The following is an 18,005-nucleotide window of genomic DNA, read 5'->3' as shown; positions in this document are numbered from 1 at the left end:
GTTAAATTAAAGATGAAATTGGTTTTGTAGTAGAAATGAGGTGGAAGTGGATAATATTGATAGTAGTGTTGTGTAGTGTTGTTGGAGGGAGGGAGGAGATGGATGAATGGCAACTACTAGTGTTTGTCACTCAAGTCAAGAAAGAAAGAGTCATAACTGTTTCACTAAGCAAGAGTGATGGTGGGATTAGGCAAAGGTAGGTTTCCTAACAACAAATTAAATAACAATATAATAATCATAATACTATCTATCTATCTATCTGTCTATCTTACCTGTGTAGGATTGGGATTGGGATTGGGATTGGGATTGGGATGTGAGATCTCCAAGAAGGATCCGATCCGATCTGTGTGGTGAAAGAAGGCAGAATGAAGAGTCCGCACGCACTCCTCCGCTTCGTTGTCATTTACTACCAACGATATGTTCACTTTGGATGCTCCTTGTGATATCATTTGCACATTTACCCCCTTTCTCCGCAGCACCTGGAAAGCCTGCATGCACAAACATTATCTTATATTAGCATGCCATACAGCATACCACAGCTCAGCTCAAACATCATCTTATATTAGCATGCCATACAGCTCAGCTCGCAACCTAACCTTTTCTAGTATCAATGACGACCTCTCCACATTCCCAATCAGAGAGATTATAGATCTATTTTGGAGAAGATTCACCACTGCTATTTTCTCAAGTTCTTTCCTCACATGCTCCAATTCCTGCACTCACAACAACAACATAATCAACCATCTTTCCATTCATCCATCCAAACAGGATATCCACATCTATCTCTCTTACTCTTGCCTGTTGGATCAGCTCTCTGCTTCCAAGCTTTGAAGGGTCTAATGTCAACGAAATACTGACCTCGCTGGTTGCCACAACATCCACAGATATGCATAGATCTTCAAATATCGAGAAAACCTGATAATAATAACAACAATAATAATCATCATCATCATCATATCCAAGTGGAGATACATCGAAATCTAGCAGTGGCAACAGCTAGCAAGGAGGGGGAGGAGGAGCTTGATTCGAATGGCCACACCTTTGCGAGAAAACCAAATTGCCCAAGCATTCGGGTGCTAACGATATCCAACATTGTGACATTTCGCTTGAGGACAATGCTAGTAAGAACAGCCTGGTTGGATGGATAGAGAATCTAGTATTAAGAATACTGCTACATCTACTAGTGTCAGTCAGATAATTTCCAATGACCTGATCTTTTGTTGATGCTCACCTCCCTCATGTCTCTTGTTTGGGTAATAAGAGTTCCTGGAGCTTTGGGATTATAGGAGTTCTTCACTCGAACAGGTATGTCACCCTCTCTAGCAGGTCTCATGGACTGGGGGTGGAGCACCTACTCAATTAAAAACAATCAATCTGATGACGAATAGGTGATTATGGGCCTGCAGACCTATGCTTTTACATTCTCTTATGTTATGTTATGTATGACTCGTCCAGGGCTATGTAGAAATATTCTTAGAAACATGAAACCATACCTGAGCACCAAAGTAGGCCAGTTCAGCTGCCTCATCAAAAGTTAGATAAGGCACTGGCTTTGCTTGAGGGTAAATGTGAGGATCACAGGTCAAGACACCATCCACATCCTTCCAAACCTACACAAGATAATATATCGTTAAATTATGCCAACCACCAGCAAAAGTACATCATGTGAGAATTGGAGTTAAAAAATGCAAATAAGAAGTAGAATGATTCATGGAGACTCTATTTAACAGTGGAAGGGTGATTTTTAGTTACCTGAATTTCTCTCAACCCCAGTGCTCTACCAATTGTTGTGGCAGTCAAATCGCTACCACCACGTCCCAGTGTAGTGACTGCACAGCTTTTCCAACCCTACAGTTGTAAGCAGCTTAGCCCACAGTATAATTATATCTATTATATAGTCTATGAAATCATACACAAGGACAACAGTGAACCAGTCCAGTCGAGGAAATCAGAAAGGAATAAATAAAGATCTAACCTTCCCAAGGAATCCAGTCACAATAGGGATTGCAGGATTAGTAATCCAATCATTGACCAATCTCTTTGCAACAGTTGGATAAGTTGCTTCCAAAATATCCGCATTTGTAAAATCATCAGTGGTTATGAAACCTATGTCAAATGCATCATACTGCCAAAATGCAAAAGTGATTTGTAATAATTGCTGGTGATTAACCAATTCGGCAGAAGGAAAACAAGATCCCATGAGTTCACTAACAAAATGATGGGTTCTACTTTTATGTTATTAAGATAGATATATTGCACAATAAGATCAATGCCATACAAAACACATCTTCTTATTAAATATTGGTATGGACTAGCTAGGAAGCTGTTCGGCACCTAACTAACACAATTCAAAGGGCCCATTGAACCTTAAAAAGAAATGAAGAACCGTGTCTTAAAATGCATGAGGATTATTCCATGATCGCACTTAGATGTGCCCTAGAACTACATCTAAAGCATTTGTATAAGATCCTTCAAATATTATAAACTGAACCATTCAAAAGTTTAAGGGCCATCAAACTAAGGATTAAAGAACAATAGTTATATGAGATATAGTTGTACGCGAAAGAACCACTCATGATTTCTACCTCAAACTAAAGACATACAACAGGACCTCAGATCCAAGAATTGCTGGGAGCCACATTTTAATAAGAAGTTATTGAGCACAGGAGATCACTCTTCTATTTCATCTAAAATGAGTTCTGTCTATTTGGTGAAACTGCAAAGTAGATAGCATGCAGTGTATACTGTATAAAAATAGGAGCATGTAGAGTGGATGATAAAAGACATACTTGGCGAGCTTTGGCACCAATTTTATTCAAGTACGCGGCAAAAATCCGAGTGGACATACACTCTCCAAAGGAGACTAGGTAGTCCTTGGTTCTAGGAGTTAGTTCTTTCATCATAGCAATTCCATGCAGAAGATGCTCCAACTCCAACAGGTGCTCTGCACAAGTTTTACCCATAAGGTTATGTGTCCACAGGACATAGGCCAGTTTGATCACGAATGACTACAGATATAAAGTTTAATTTCTTTCATGAATGACTAGACTAGACAATACACAGATTGTATAAAATTTAGCAGTGACAACACAGGGGAAGAGTAAAACTGCAACAAATTCCACCTACACACCTGAAGTGCGGGCTTTAAACATCATCATCATCATCATCTATAATTCTTAAAAAGCAGACCCCTATGATTTATTTATAGACAACAGTACACTTTCCAAATCAAACACCTATTTTTCATTTTTTATATTATACTAAAAATCAATTTTACATTCAAAATATCGTATCAAATCATCGATATATATTTATATCACATCATACACCTATCTCAATTCAAATTTTTTACTATTCAAATCCCAATCCAAAATCCAAACTCTCGAACAAACACACCTTTAGTAGACAATTGAATTGATCAGAGTAATTTAAGAATTAAGATAAGAATTAAGACGCAAACTGGTACCGGTTATTTGATGTGATAGAGCAGATTATGAACATAGTCAGAAGATAACTTACTTGAAATGACAGACCTTTCCACTCCAAGAGTGTCGGCAGTCCTGATACAGCAGCAAAACAGAGATCATTCAAAATTCTATCTTCCACGAAAAAGGAGAAGAAGAGGAATGGGTATTGGAATTACCTGACATGCAAATCTTTGATGAAGGTCAATTCTTCAAGATCGGGCACACCTGAAACACCGCAACAAACTGCCTTCTCTCCAGCCTGGAACAGGCAAGTCCAAATATTGTCAAGGGAACTGAACTGTTATATGATCAGAATAAATAATGTAAGCGAGACGAAAAATCCATCAAAAGAAGTACCAACAAGAGTTTGTTGGTTGTTTTCCCCATAGCAGAAAGCACAACGACTGGCTTCTCGTCTGGAAAGCTGAGAATAAGATCAGCTACTTGTTTCATTCTATCTGCGGACGCAACAGATGAACCGCCAAACTTCATAACGCATGTCAAATCCTTGCCAATTTGTTCAGGAGCATGACATTGGGCATCGTGCTTTTCAAGCACGCCGGCCTTGGCACTGGCAGTCGCAAAACTGGTTTTGAGGGATGGAGAAATAGAATGAAGGGGAAGGGGAGAGGGAAATGGGAGTTGATGAAGATTGTGTCTAAAGCACGGAACTTTCTTGGAGCTAGACATATATGAACTGGTGAGTCCACGTAAATGGAATGCGGCGGCTGCCATGGATGGATGTCAAGATGACGATTACAGATGTGAGATTTGTTCGAATGCCTATGTCGCCTCCTATTGAGTTGTTCCTCCCTGTCCTGACCCTGTACCTCCAAAGGCCAGAGGTAAGATCAGAAGGAAGGCGGGAAGGGCAATGAAGCAAACAAAGTGTAAGTTCGTATTTGATTGATTCGATTGGATTCGGTTCGATAGGGAATGTAAGTGCGTGGCCAACCCAAATCCAAACTTAAGTCTGCACTAGCGAATAACAAAACAAAACCTGTGTTTGTTGTTTCTAGCTTTTCGTCGCCGTTGTTGTATAATGAGAAAGGAGTTGCGGCGGCTGCGGCTGCGGCTGCGGCTGCGGCTGCTCTTCGCTGAAGCCCACAATCAAACCTTCATTTATATAGTAATACAAATACATAGCAATTGCAATTGCTATTGCTATTCCACTTTACAACCTGGCCGTCAACTCAAAAGGGTGTGCTTTTTAATTTATTTTTTTGTAGCAAAAAAAAAATTGTTTTTGATTTCATTACATATTATAATTATTAATTTTGATACTATTGAATTTTATTTTACTTTTTATTAATTTTGATTTCATTTAAATTAAAAATTTTCAATTTTAATTTAATGATAATATGCAGAAAAACACAGTAATAAATATAGTCATATTGGTTTTAGCACAAAGCATTTGACTATTGGGAGACAAATTAATAAAAAAAATTAATAAAATTAAAATTAATAATTATGATATATAGTCAGACTATTTTTTTTTTTCAATTTTTTACTATGCTCATGTTGGACTCCAAATCCAAATGACTTAAAGCCGAAGGTAACGACTTCCATCTGTGGAGCTTCCACGGAGCAAAAAGGTATAACTTTCACAAGTCTTTGGACAACAAGCTCCATCAACCTGGGTTGAAAACTTCGTAACATTAATGGAAGACCCCGGCACCTATATGCCATGTCTGGAAGGTTCTATTGGTTAAAACCAAAGAAATAAAAAGGAGGATTAATGTAACTCAAGGCTGTTGGGGACATGTCCCCGTAGACCGGCTAGGAGTACGATGGAAGCAAGCCTGGGTAAGTTGCAGGTCTAATCCAGGGGCAATGAAAGAAATTTAGAGCGAATGGAACCCGGTCTAGAAACAACGGAAGATGTTCAAAGCGAATGGAACCCAGTCCAGAGATGATGAAAGCAGTTGGGAGCTGATGGAAGGAAGTTACCTCGCGGTTGAGAGAGGTGGATGAATGATGGGAATTGCCCATTTCTTGGAAGAGGTGGTTATGCTAGCGTAGGATAGATGTCCGCGGGCAGTGGGTTCATCTCTTGTAAGCGATTCATCCATTGGTTCACAAGGATAGATGTCCGCTTCTTCTACTTCAAAATTCACTATGAACCGACGAGCGGAGCATCTTTAATTTCATGAATGAACAACAAAAATTATTATTATTATTATTATTTATTTATGCAGTTATTATTATTATTACTAATATTATTTATTTATTATTATTATATATAGAAAAGAAATAACACAGGGAAGCGGCAAAGGCCTAGGCGCTGCTGCAGATTTTTTTTTTGAAAGATAAATGTCGTGCATGTTTGATCCTCGAAGGATATCGCACTCTCGAAACCTACCAAGCATACCGCCGATGGATTAAATGTTCAAAATAAAATAAAATTCAATATTAAAATTAAATTAGCATTAACTCAATATTTTCCAATTACAACAAAGATACTAGGCTTATTCCCCTGCAACGGCGCCAAAATTTGATCGAAGAATTTCAGAGAGTTTTTAAAATATCTTTTAAAATAAAAAAATATATATATGTATAAAATGAAAATAGTGTCATGCGTGTTCGTATAGTAACTCCAAAATTTTTCGTCAAAAATAAAAATCTCTTTAACCGGTGAGTGTCCGGGTCGAACTAAGGGAATATGCGAATATCCTATATTTAATTAGAAAAAGTGCAATGAGTTAATGCAATCGAAGAAACTGAAAAAATAAATTGCAAAAATTAAATCTAATTTAAAAGCGATAAAATATATGTATCTCGAAAAGGATGAAGCGAGGCGTTTGTGTCTGACCTTTGCGTTCCTTAATGGCTAGATTTCCATGGATGAAATGAGCGGGATGACGATGGCGTGATAGCGAAAAATATATGTATAATTGCGGGGCGGTTCGGAGGAATGAACGTGATCGCATTTGCTCGCTTAAGCTGATTATCGACTCAGTTGGTACTCGACCTTAGCGGATTTACAATGAGGCTTCAGCGACACCCGGCGAAGAACATTATAAGCAAGAAACTCTACTGTCACTAGAGATTTCTGTGACCCAATAGACCACCGTCTATGCCCCATGAATTATTCTTCCAACCGTTCCGCTAGTGGCTCTACCCCTCTGATACCTCTCTTTGATCGGAATCGAATTCAGAACAACAACTAAGCAGGTCGACAAGGCTCCCGTGTACTTAGCTACGTTGAACTACCCAGAATCTGCTTTTGGCACGAAACAGGGCTGAAATAGTTGATTCTTCTATCGCCCTTTCGCAACCTTGTCGAAATCCAACTTGAACAATTCAAATCGAATATGGAATTTTTGGGTGAAGGTGAGGTGGGGAAATATGATAGGAATTTTACTAGCTAAAATAATATGCAGGAATTAAAAGAAAAAGGGGGAGAAAATCGGTTTGCTCGCGACACAAAATCGAAAATCCCGTATTATTAAACTAGATAAAAATATGAGAGAAAAGAAATTGAGAAAATGAAGTGTATGAAATTTGTATTATTGTGTATATATGGTGTGTATATGTATATGTATGGTGTATATATATATGGTACAATTAGAGGAGATATTTATAGGGGAAAAGCTTCTAGAAGCTTGGCGGTTACAACCGCCAATAAATAATTACTTCTAAAAATAATTACTAACTACCTCTAAAAATAACCATAAATAACTAACTTTAAAAATAACTACTAATATAACTACTAATATAACTACTAATAACTACCTATTTTCTAGAAGGTTCTAGAATAAAAAAAGTACACAAAATAGCCAAAAATTGGCTAAAAAGTAGTGCAGGAATTTAATTAAGGGAGTTGGGAGAGTGTAGTAAATGCAGGAGCTGAGGGTGCAGGAGACATAAATGCAGAGGAATTCTGTGCAGGAAATTATTGTGGCGGCGCAGTAAATGCACCGCTGACCAGCGACAATAAATGCAACGAGAATTAATGCAACCGCCGCTTATGGAGTCCGCGCCAGCCGCCGCTCAAATTCCGCACCAGCCGCCGCTTCGCTCACTTCCACGCATAGTCTTCCGCTCCGCTCACATTTCCGTGTCAGCCGCCGCTTGCCTTCCGTGCTCATAAATACAGCCACCGCTCGTCTTCTGCACTCGCGCACTCCTATGCAGCCGTCGCTTGCCTTCCGCGCTCGCGCACTCCTATGCAGCCGTCGCTTGTTTCCGTGCTCATAAATACACCCGCCGCTCGCCTACTGCGCTCGCTTGCGTTCCGCGCTCGCGCACTCCTATGCAGCCGTCGGTTGCCTTCCGTGTTCGCTTGCCTTCCGCGCTCGCGCACTCCTATGCAGCCGTCGCTTGCCTTCCGTGTCAGCCGTCGCTTGTTTCCGTGCAGCGGTTGACTTTGACTTTCGCGCGTTGACTTTTCTGCATTGACCGCTGATTTTTGTTGATTTTTGCACCGGTGACTTTTTTTTCGCTTCTAAACCCAGTTTTTTGCTTTTTAAGGCCAGTTTTGGATTCCCATATCAGTTTTCAAGTATTATTTCACCTATATAAATAATAAATACCTTATAAATATTTATTTAAATAGATAATACTTATTAAATAAAATTAATTTAGCCAAAACTAAATACTTAAATAGCACATGAATAATGCCTACAAATATCATTTAAGGAACACATCAATTAATTTAATTTATAAACCAAAATAATTATAAATTACACTTAAAACTAATAAATTAATATTATACAAACAAGATGAAATAAATACAATTATTAGAGTAAATTAACATAAATAATACCAAATTCGACATAAATGAATAATTAATTAAATAAATATAAGCTATAAAATATGACAAAATCAAGAGTTATCAGCTGGCGTAGGATTAAGATTAGGAAAAAACACATCACACACACGCACAACAAGATCAAATCGTCTATTTTTCTATTTTTCTTTCATGTTCTAGTTTTGTTTATGCAATTTAATTCAAGTTACTGCTTTTTGCAATTTATTTTAATTGCTTTCCATAGATTATCGTAGTTTAGTTTGATTAATTACGTAAGATCTCGATTACCCGACGACGGATTGGCTCTTTGGAGTACTTTCGGAACCCATACCGACGAAATCGACGAACTATTTTGGAACTTACAAATTTCAGGTTCCAAAAATTGGCACACCTGGTGGGACCAAGTCGGGTTCGTGTATATAACTTCGTAGTGGTAAGGTGATCAGCATGGAAAATCAGAATCAGAGTGCATGTCTGAATATCGGTGCAGGAAACGCTGGAATTGGAGCATCAGTTCACCCCAGTGGAAGCCGCACCCCAGGGCTAAAGAGAGAAGAAGAATCATCATCGACTAAAACGATGGTAGATATGGTACGCAGAGAAGTAAATCAATGTATTCAGGCTGGAATTGGGGATATACGAAATCACTAGGCAATTGGCTGACGTGATCCGGCCAACTGTGAGGAATGAAGCGTTTCAGAATTCTAGAATTTCAGGAAATACATATAGAGGTCCGAGAGGAATAGCTCCATCTGGTGGAGGGATTCCATCCCTTCCAGGGACTGTCGGTTCCAGCTTAGGTCGTGGAAACGTTGGATCGCCCATGGGGGCCGACGAGTGGAGCAGGATTGCAGTTTGACAATGTAATGATTCTCCCACGCCCGCAAGGAGGCCAGAGCAGTGGAGGCTTTGGCCCTCAGATGGTAGAAGGATCGGATGTCGCAGGAAGCGGTGTTTACGGAGCCCATCCAGGGACAACATTGCCGGGGCAGTTCACAGATCATCCTACCTGGAACGCACCTCCACAGCCGTGGGTTCAACAGACCCCATATGCCGCTGTCCCTCAGGAAGGAATGACTGGCCAACCTTGGGGACCAGGAGGGCAGCCGTTGATTCCTAATCAGCAGGATGCCAGGCCATTGATAGATACAGATATTCTAGTAGAAAGTATATGAAGGGCTTTCCTACGAATGAAATTTGAAGAGCGACCGGTGTATCAAAGACCTTATCCAACTGGCGCAAGTGAGATGATGTCGTTGCCTGTTCGAAATAAAACGCCAGATTTTACATTGTTCTCAGGCAAAGATGGGAGGTCAACGATAGAGCATATTGGAAAATTTACAGCTTAGTGCGGAGACTTATGAGGAAATGACTGGTATCGTTCAATTATTTTCTTTATCTCTAATGGGTACTGCATTTTCGTGGTATACGTCATTGGCTCCAGGTACTGTGCAGTCTTGGTCAGATTTGGATAGGCTTTTCCATGACCATTTTTATGCGCCACTGGTGGAGACTACAATATCCCATCTGGTAGCTGTAAAACAGGGGTATGATGAGCCAGTGGCACAGTTTTTGGAAAGATTTCGACAAACTAAGACATGGTGCACAATGCAAATTCCTGAACAACAAGCAACTGCGATGACAGTAGATAACATGCGATCAAATCTTCGAGATCGGTTAGGAGTCTAAGATTTCTAGGATTTTTCACATTTAAGTGCACTGACAATGAGAGCAGAAAAGCTCATCCGAGAGAGACGGGATGCTGCAGTTGGAAGGTGGAAGAAAGATGGAAAAGCCGATGAGGATTGTTGTGAGAAACAAGATGTGTTGGCCACTGAGTTGTTGATGGGAAAAACTTATTCTTGTTCGGCATTAAAGCCTACAAAGGGTAAGGAGATCGGAGGTGTGAAATATATCTTCGATGTGTCTAAAGTCAAACAGATATTTGATCATCTGTTGAAGGATAAGAAAATAAAACTCCGGAATGGGCAGCGAATGCCGTCACAAGAAGAACTGAAAGGAAAAGTGTACTGCAAGTGGCATGGGAGCTATACACATGCTACCACCAATTTTACGTACTTACGAAATACAATCCAGAAGGCCTTAGATGAGGCAAATTGAAGTTAGCAGAAAAGAGTTTGCAAGTGGACGTAAATCCGTTTCCCGCTCCGTCCATTAACACCATGTCCACAAAAGGTCCTAAGAGACAACACAAAGGGAAACAACCGGTTCGGAAACCGGTTCATGAATGACTCGGACCTAGGATACCACAACGAGGTTCAATCTTTGATAGCTGTCTGTAGGAAAAAAGCCTAATGGAAATGGTGGAGGTAAGAAACCTAGAGTCGTAGAGCGGATCCCTAATTTGAAAGTGATGATTCCAAATGCCAGGGAAGTTCAGGAACGCGATAACGTGATGACTAAAGACAAAACTCCAGGCTCAAATATCAAGCCGGATGCCACTGTGGCTGAGGTGAAAGTCGCTAGCAGAAAGCGAGTTTGGACTATTACATCCACCGATCAGATTACAATTACTCCAAAAATGACGGGGAAGCCTCCATCAGCAGTAGATTCGGAGAAGTGGACAGTCAATGTGCCAGAGGCAAATTCCAGGAGGGCAATGGGTGACCTCATGCATTCCCATAAAAGAAGGGCACAAAGGAAACGATTACAGGCTAGGATGGGAGTTAAAGGTATTTAGCTAAATCAGAATAGTGCGGGGGCAACGGATAAGAAAATTGAATAAGAGGTTCATAAAACAATGAATCAGGACAAGAAACCCTTAAAGTTGAGGAACAGAAGGAAAGACCTCGGAAAAATTAAGAGTTGCAACATCGCTTGATTTTTTCTATGCCGAGCGCCGGACCCGCTCCAAATTGGCAACGCCGATGGGTGCCGAAATTACACAGCCGAAGGAGCTTGATGCTAAAGTTGGCCAATTATCGGTCGTTGGGTTGTTACCGGCTGAGTTCAAAGCTCCAGAAGGGGAGCAGAATTACGAGGGAGTGATCGTAGATGAAGAACCAGCTACGGAATGGAATGATGTAGTGACAACGGTCATATTTCATCAAATTGGGTCCGGGCAGAATAAACATATGAAGCCCTTGTACATTTGAGCTTTGATGGAAGGACGACCTGTGGGTAGAGTACTGATAGATGGCAGCGTATTTGCTAACGTGATGTCGTTACGTACATTTAGAAAATTAGGAAAGACGAGGGATGATTTAATACCAACCTTAGTACGAGCCACAGATTTTATGGGAAATTTGTACAAGCCGGCGGGAATTGCTACTGTTGAGGTGCAAGTTGGCACAAAAAAGCTGCCCTCAGTGTTTGTGATAATAGACAGTCGCCCGTCATACGCAGCATTGTTGGGGCGGGATTGGATTCACGCTTGTGAGTGTATCCCGTCGACTTTACACTAGAAGTTGCTGTTTTGGGATGGTGCCAAGGTTCAAGAAGTAGAAGCAGAGAAAGATCCATTCGCAACGGAGGTCACAACTGTAGATGCGAGTTTCTACTATTCAAAGATGATTCCACTGTCAGAAGTGATCGCCTCCATTCCTAACGAAGGAAATTATGAATGTGTATTTAGTGATAAGCAGTTCAGGGTTCAACCGAGAGCCGATGCACGACCTATGAATGAAGAAGATTATGATGAATTTTGAATGTGACGAAATTCAATGTGAGCCGTCCAGAGCAGGCTCCATTGCGAGTTTAGAGCCGTTCAGAGCAGGTTTCATAGAAAGTAGTGAGCTACTCAGAACGGGCTCTATTGTGAGTTCGGAGCCGCCATCCAGAGCTGGCTCCTCGGAAAACCTTGAGCCGTCGGAAATAGGCTCTGTTACGCAACATCCAGAGCCGGCTAGAGCAGACCCCGTAGAGGGTTCAGAATTGCTTAGAGGAAATTGCATTGGCAGTTCGGAATCATCCAGGGAAATCGCCGGTGAAGTAGAATTACCATCACTTGTGCACAAAAAATATCCAGCATTCCAGGCTCAAGACCTGCTGGAGGATGTTGATTTGAGTACCGATGGAATTTCACGAATCAACAAGGTTAGTGCATTGTTAACATCGGAAGATCGGGCCGCCTTGGTAACACTTATAAAGAATACCGGGATTGTTTTTCTTGGGATTTTGATGAAATGCTAGGCTTGGCTTGAGAGCTCGTGGAACATCAATTGCCCATAAAAGTCGGATATAAACCCCACAAGCAGCCAACACGAAGGTTTAATCCAAATGTGTACCCAAAGATCAAGGAAGAAATTCAGTGGCTCTTGGGGGCAGGATTCATCCGGACTTTTCGATATCCGAAATGGGTGGCCAATGTTGTTCCTGCACTTAAGAAAAATGGAAAATTGCGGCTATGCGTCGATTACCGCAATCTGAATTTGGCAACACCCAAAGATGAATACGTTATGCCTATCGCCGATATATTAGTGGACACAGCCGCCATGAATAGGAGTATGTTGTGTATGGATGGGTATTCCGGCTATAACCAGGTTTTCATAGTCGATGAGGATGTTGCAAAAGCAGAATTCCGATGCCCAAGGGCCCTTTGAGTATATGAATGGGTGGTGATGCCGTTTGGGTTGAAGAATGTTGGAGCGACTTACCAGCGAGCAATGATACCATATTTCACGATTTAATTGGACAGTCGGTGGAAGTTTACATCGATGACATAGTGGTGAAATCCAAGAGTTTTTTTGGAACTATCATTTGAAGATGAATCCAGCGAAGTGCGCATTCAGAGTGGTCTCCAGAAACCTTTTGGGATTCATGGTGCATAATAAGGGTATCGAGATGGATAGTAACAAAACGAAAGCTATCATCAATGCCCGAGCGCCTGAGAATCTGAAACAGCTCCAAGGATTCCTTGGACAAGTGAACTTTTTGCGAAGATTTGTTTCGAATGTTGCAGGCAAGTTTAAAGCTTTTTCTACATTACTCAAATTGCAAAAAACAGAGGAATTTGTGTGGAAGCTCCCGATTGCTTATATGTTTCGGCCACTGAGAATACGGTTGATTGCTTACTGGCGCAGGAGGCTCCCGATAGAAGCGAGCGTGCCATTTTTTTACCTTAGTAAGGTAATGAATGATGCGGAGACAAGGTACACTCTTATGAAAAAATTATGTTTCGCCTTATTTTACGCTTGCACGAAACTTGAATATTATTTGGCCCCGAGGGAGACAAAAGTGGTGTGTCATGTCGATATTTTGAGATATTTATTAAGCAGGCCAGCTTTAAGAGGGAGGCAAGCGAAATGAGCTGTAAAACTGGCCGTATTTGATCTACGATATGTGCCAATTAAAGCTGTTAAAGGGCAGATCGTTGCTAATTTTTTGGCAGATCATCCGAGCTCGGTATCTGACCAAGCGGATGATCGTATGGAAGCTGTTATTAGTCCGATACCATGGATCTTGAAGTTTGATGGTTCTAGCATGCAGACCAATGTTGGAGCTAGGGTCTTTATCGAGAGCCCATGGGGAAAAAAGTGGACCGTTGCTAGACCATTGGCCCTTGGATTTACTAATAATCAAGCAGAGTATGAAGCCTTATTAGTTGGACTGAGGATTCTCCTTAAAAAAGGAGCTAAGGCGATCAGAGTTCAAGGCGATTCACAATTGATTCTGAAGCAAATTACCGGTGAGTTCCAATGCAAAGATGAAATTTTGAGAAGCCTTCGAATTGAGGCAGTTACTATGTTGCAGAATTTTGACAACGCAATTGTGGAATTCATACCTCGAGCTGAAAACGAAGTAGCTAATGATTTAGCTCAAGAAGCCTCTGGGTATAAGTCATCCGCCATAGGAAATTTCAAGTCAAGGCGAGTATGTCTGTGCCCAGTGAAAGTGGGGGATTGGCGTATGGAGCTAAGAAAGTATTTGAAACAACCAACCGGTGATATTCCTGAAAAGTTACGGAAATAAGCTCTAAAATATACTTTGATTTATGGAGATTTTTTTTCGCAGAGCCGCCGATGGAATGCTATTGAAATGCGTAGATACTCAAGAAGCCATGAAGGTGATGGGTGAAGTGCATGAAGGGGTTTGCGGAGCACACAGATCCGGGTTAGTCATGAGATGGATGATCCGACGATATGGGTATTTTTGGCCATTAATGACAGAAGACTTCATCAAATATGCTCAAGGATGTGAAGCGTGTCAGCAACATGGTCCTTTGATCCGAATTTCAGTGGAAGAAATGCATGCGGTCGTGAAACCATGGCCATTCTGGGGATGGGTGATGGATATCATCGGAAAGATCCATCTGCTATCCTCTAAGAGACACTCGTTCATATTGGTGGCCACGGATTATTTTACAAAGTGGATAGAAGTTGTACCATTGGCCAACGTAACATATCAAGAAGTGATCAAGTTCCTTAAGGAACACATTATTCACTGGTATAGAATCCCACAGACGATTACCTCCGATCAAGGTACTGTTTTTACAGCGATAGAGTTGCCGCCTTCGCTGCACAATACGGGATTGCTCTTTTGCATTCATCCCCATATTACGCACAAGTGAATGGGCAGGCTGAAGCAGCCAACAAGGTCTTAATTGGGGAATTAAAAAGGCCGTGGAAGATAACCCGAGAAGATGACACGAAGTGTTAGTGGAGTTTTTATGGGGTTGTGGGCAATACCGAAATAAAGCTACTGGTTGCACTCCATTCCAACTGGTCTATGGGCAAAAAATGATATTGCCATTGGAAATCATGGTGCCATCGTTACGAGTGTTGAAGTAGAATTCATTCAGTCCCGAGCAGTACGATACAACTATGTACAGAGGCTGGAAGATGTACATGAGGATCGGATGATGGCGTTGGAGAATATCAGAGCGAATAAAGTGAAAGTAGCACGAGCTTACAACAAAAAGGTACGTCAGCGAGCATTCCAAGAAGGAGATTTGGTATGGAAGACAGTGTTATCCGAATGATGCAAAAATAATACGTTTGAGAAATGGTCTCCTACGTGGGAAGGTCCATATCAAGTGAGTAAAGTGTTGGCTAATGGTGCCTATAGATTGATGAATATTGATGGAATGGAACATAGAAATGTCATCAATGCTAAGCACCTTAAGGGATACATGTCGCCACTTGAGTTCAGATAAAGAAATGAAATGGACAAGTGAAAGCAGGCCTTGTTTAGGCCGCTAGATACAAAGCAAAATGAAAGTAGGCTATTAAGCCGCTAATGTGCAAAATGAAAGCAGACTATTAAGCCGCTAATGTGCAAACTGAAATGAAATGGAAGTGAGTTATCTTAAGTAGCTAAATAAGTAGGAAATCATAAAATCCAGATGAAACTGAGGATAGCATGGAGAAAGATGAATGGTTCCAAAAGTTAAGGTACGGTGGTAGGAGTATCCTTTGCATCTGGGTCCACATTTGGCTCGGAGCTACCAGCACATGGCGCTGTTTCCATGGGAACTGGATCCGCCGGAGTCGGGATCGGCTCTTCCAGAGATGGAGTCGTTCCATCAGGACCTGGCGCTGCTTCCATGGGAATTGGATCCAATGGAGTTGGGATCGGATCCTCCAGAGACGGAGCGGTTCCATCAGGGCTTGGCGTTGCTTCCATAGGAACTGGATCCGTTGGAGTTGAAATCAGATTTTTTGGAGCCGAAGCCGTTCCATCAGGACCTGACACTGCTTCCACGGGGACTGAATCTAACGGAGTCGCAATCGGATCTTCCAGAGCTGGAGCTGTTCTATTAGAAACTAGCGCCGCTTTCATTGGAGTTGAAATTTCCGGAATCGGGACTACTCCACCAATGACTGGAACTACATCTGTAGAAGTTAGGCCTTCTGAGGGTAAGGCCTTCCCGCATGAGCTTGAAACTACACCCGCGAGAGCTGAGCCCTCTGGGACCGATGCTGCCCCATCAGAGATCGGAATTTTCGAAGTTGAAGGCGGGTCAGAAATGCTGTGGTCTGCTGCCACTTCTAACGCTAACATCAAGTCTCTTACAACATGAGCAATAGATGCTTGGACGTCGGAAACGGTCTGAAGTGGAAGTTCAGATTTGGAAACCATCGGAGTGTCTGCCACCGGGACAGAAGGTGGTGCATCCCGCGCACGTTCATTGTCAGGGTCTTGAGATGGTGAAGAGATAACGTTCGCTGAAGGCATGCAGACTGCCTACAAAGAGGCCAGGGTCCCCTATTCCGACTTTAGTTCCTTCAAGGTCGCCTCCCCGTTGGTGGCATTGAACTCATACAGAACTTTCTTCTGCGACAAAGCGGCTAGGGGGCATCTAGGCGCTGGGACCTCCGATATAAATCAACCTACATTCGGCGTTTCTCTGCCAATAGCCGTTCTAACTCCGAAATTTTAGGACTTAATTAGGTGAGCCAAGCTTGGAGATGAGCCACTTCGGCTTGCTTTTCTAATTGCTCAGTGCGAGAAGCTTCAAGCTGATTTGAAGCACTGAAAGCTTCATCCTCAGTGTGCGAATATTCATCCTGCAAAGACTGCTTCTATTTCCTTAATGTTCCCAACTGATCCAAGTGCATCCTTCCGAAGTCCCAGTTCTCTTCTTCCATCCCGCGGCGTTGAGCGAAGGCGTTTACTTTGGAAGATAAGCTGATCCATTGCATGCGAGTAGACTCAGGAAGGTTTGCGTAGGAAGGGGATTCCGCTAAATTTAGCAAAGCCAACTGGATGGAACTCAAGGTTTCAGGATCTCCCGGGGACGCTTCCAAGCAGATGGTGATGAATTGTTTATCCACACCCTTGGGGAATTGACTCGAAAGTGCCAAAGTAGATGTTTCATCCCGATGCCCAATGAAATAGTCCCGAATACGCTCCGGACTGATATTCAAGTCGGAAGTAGCACAATCTGCACGAGGTGGGGCAGGAGTGTGGTTTGGAAGCGGAAGAGGAGTCCCTGACGTCCTCGAAGGTACATGCTGGTAAAAGATGTTCACAATTAACATTCTAATGGGAATGTGAAGAGGAATGCAGTTTGGGTGATGGAAATACCTTGGATAGCGAAGCTTTAGGTGGATGAACCTTCGAATAAGGATTCACCATAGTGTGAGCTGTAGTCCTTGTCGTCGGGGTTGCATCAACACCTTTGTGCATTTTCTTAGTAGGCTGGATACAATGATACATACGAATGAGAAAATTATGAAGTATTCGTGGAAGAAGTACATGGAGATGAGTATGAACCTGGGTGTTGGAGAGATAATTGCACGGCGCTTCTCAGAAGGTTTAGGGGCAGCAGCTTTGGCCTTAGCATGCCGAGTTGATCTACGTACCGGGAAGGAATCCATCACTGCGAACACAAACAGAGTCAGGTGAATATTTTTAGTAAGAAAAACTCAAGGAGAAGATGAAAGTTTACCTTCTATGATCTCAAGAGCCGCATTTTCAACCTCCTCAGTGGCAATATCAGCTGTTTCACTCTGGTGGTCGGAATCGGTATCAATGAAACGGCGTAGCCATGAAGCCGGAGGTTTAGCAAAAAGGACATCCTTTAAGAATTCCCACCAACCTGCAAACGCCGAATCGGTGGAGGGCCTGGTTTCGAAGACAGGAAGGGGTGAATCCTCAATGGCTGCATTCAAGCCCCGATACATATCAAGATCTTCGGAGGTTCTTTTCCACTGGAGGAAAGGGCCCCTGACAATGGAAGCCGTACATCGGAATCGCCTGTTGGAGTCCGAACTGGAAAGCATACAACTGTGGGAAGTATCCCTCCACTCCAACTGGTAAAGAACGAGACATAGGCTTTAAACCCAACAATAAGAGCCTTGCGGTTAAAAATTTGTTCTATG

At 42.0% G+C, this 18,005-nt stretch overlaps 2 protein-coding genes across 4 annotated transcripts; one reads left to right on the top strand and one right to left on the bottom strand.

Moving 5' to 3' along the window:
• Positions 1-13: 13 nt before the first annotated feature.
• On the bottom strand, positions 14-4,582 carry LOC127258011 (aspartokinase 2, chloroplastic-like). 3 transcript variants are annotated; one of them, XM_051284644.1, is made up of 13 exons: positions 4,468-4,582; positions 3,825-4,291; positions 3,644-3,726; positions 3,520-3,560; positions 2,790-2,944; positions 1,976-2,125; positions 1,753-1,848; positions 1,494-1,610; positions 1,232-1,351; positions 1,040-1,132; positions 793-915; positions 597-713; positions 14-488 (listed from the first exon to the last, which is right to left on the bottom strand). In XM_051284644.1, exons 2-13 carry the CDS (start codon positions 4,200-4,202, stop codon positions 264-266), a joined length of 1,698 nt encoding a protein of 565 aa, XP_051140601.1. In that variant the 5' UTR covers positions 4,203-4,291; positions 4,468-4,582; the 3' UTR covers positions 14-263. The 3 variants fall into 3 exon arrangements, with proteins under 3 accessions (XP_051140601.1, XP_051140600.1, XP_051140602.1); XM_051284643.1 differs by having other exon boundaries at positions 3,825-4,576; XM_051284645.1 differs by having other exon boundaries at positions 799-915; positions 3,825-4,576.
• Positions 4,583-12,945: 8,363 nt separating this feature from the next.
• Positions 12,946-15,261, top strand: LOC127258485 (uncharacterized). Its single transcript, XM_051285335.1, has 6 exons — positions 12,946-13,141; positions 13,535-14,102; positions 14,194-14,575; positions 14,632-14,831; positions 14,878-15,100; positions 15,247-15,261. Exons 1-6 carry the CDS (start codon positions 12,946-12,948, stop codon positions 15,259-15,261), a joined length of 1,584 nt encoding a protein of 527 aa, XP_051141292.1.
• The last annotated feature ends 2,744 nt before the right edge of the window (positions 15,262-18,005 follow it).

This window comes from Andrographis paniculata, unplaced genomic scaffold, assembly GCF_009805555.1.
Source record: "Andrographis paniculata isolate CXL003 unplaced genomic scaffold, ASM980555v1 Contig59END, whole genome shotgun sequence".
NCBI classification, from domain to species: domain Eukaryota; kingdom Viridiplantae; phylum Streptophyta; class Magnoliopsida; order Lamiales; family Acanthaceae; genus Andrographis; species Andrographis paniculata.
Note: the sequence above shows the minus strand (reverse complement) of the source record. Positions and strands in the feature narration are given on the sequence as shown.

Bases quoted from the DNA above. Each gene is read 5' to 3' on its own strand.
- LOC127258011 (XM_051284644.1), bottom strand. From the start codon at position 4,202: ATGGCAGCCGCCGCATTCCATTTACGTGGACTCACCAGTTCATATATG. The intron at 3,561-3,643 runs GTAATTCCAATA...CTGCTGTATCAG, and splicing joins ATCAAAGATTTGCATGTCAG to GACTGCCGACACTCTTGGAG. The intron at 1,849-1,975 runs GTTAGATCTTTA...TTACAACTGTAG, and splicing joins TGACTGGATTCCTTGGGAAG to GGTTGGAAAAGCTGTGCAGT.
- LOC127258485 (XM_051285335.1), top strand. From the start codon at position 12,946: ATGAATCCAGCGAAGTGCGCATTCAGAGTGGTCTCCAGAAACCTTTTG. The intron at 14,103-14,193 runs GTATTTGAAACA...TTTTTTTCGCAG, and splicing joins TGGCGTATGGAGCTAAGAAA to AGCCGCCGATGGAATGCTAT. The intron at 14,832-14,877 runs GTGTTAGTGGAG...ACCGAAATAAAG, and splicing joins ACCCGAGAAGATGACACGAA to CTACTGGTTGCACTCCATTC.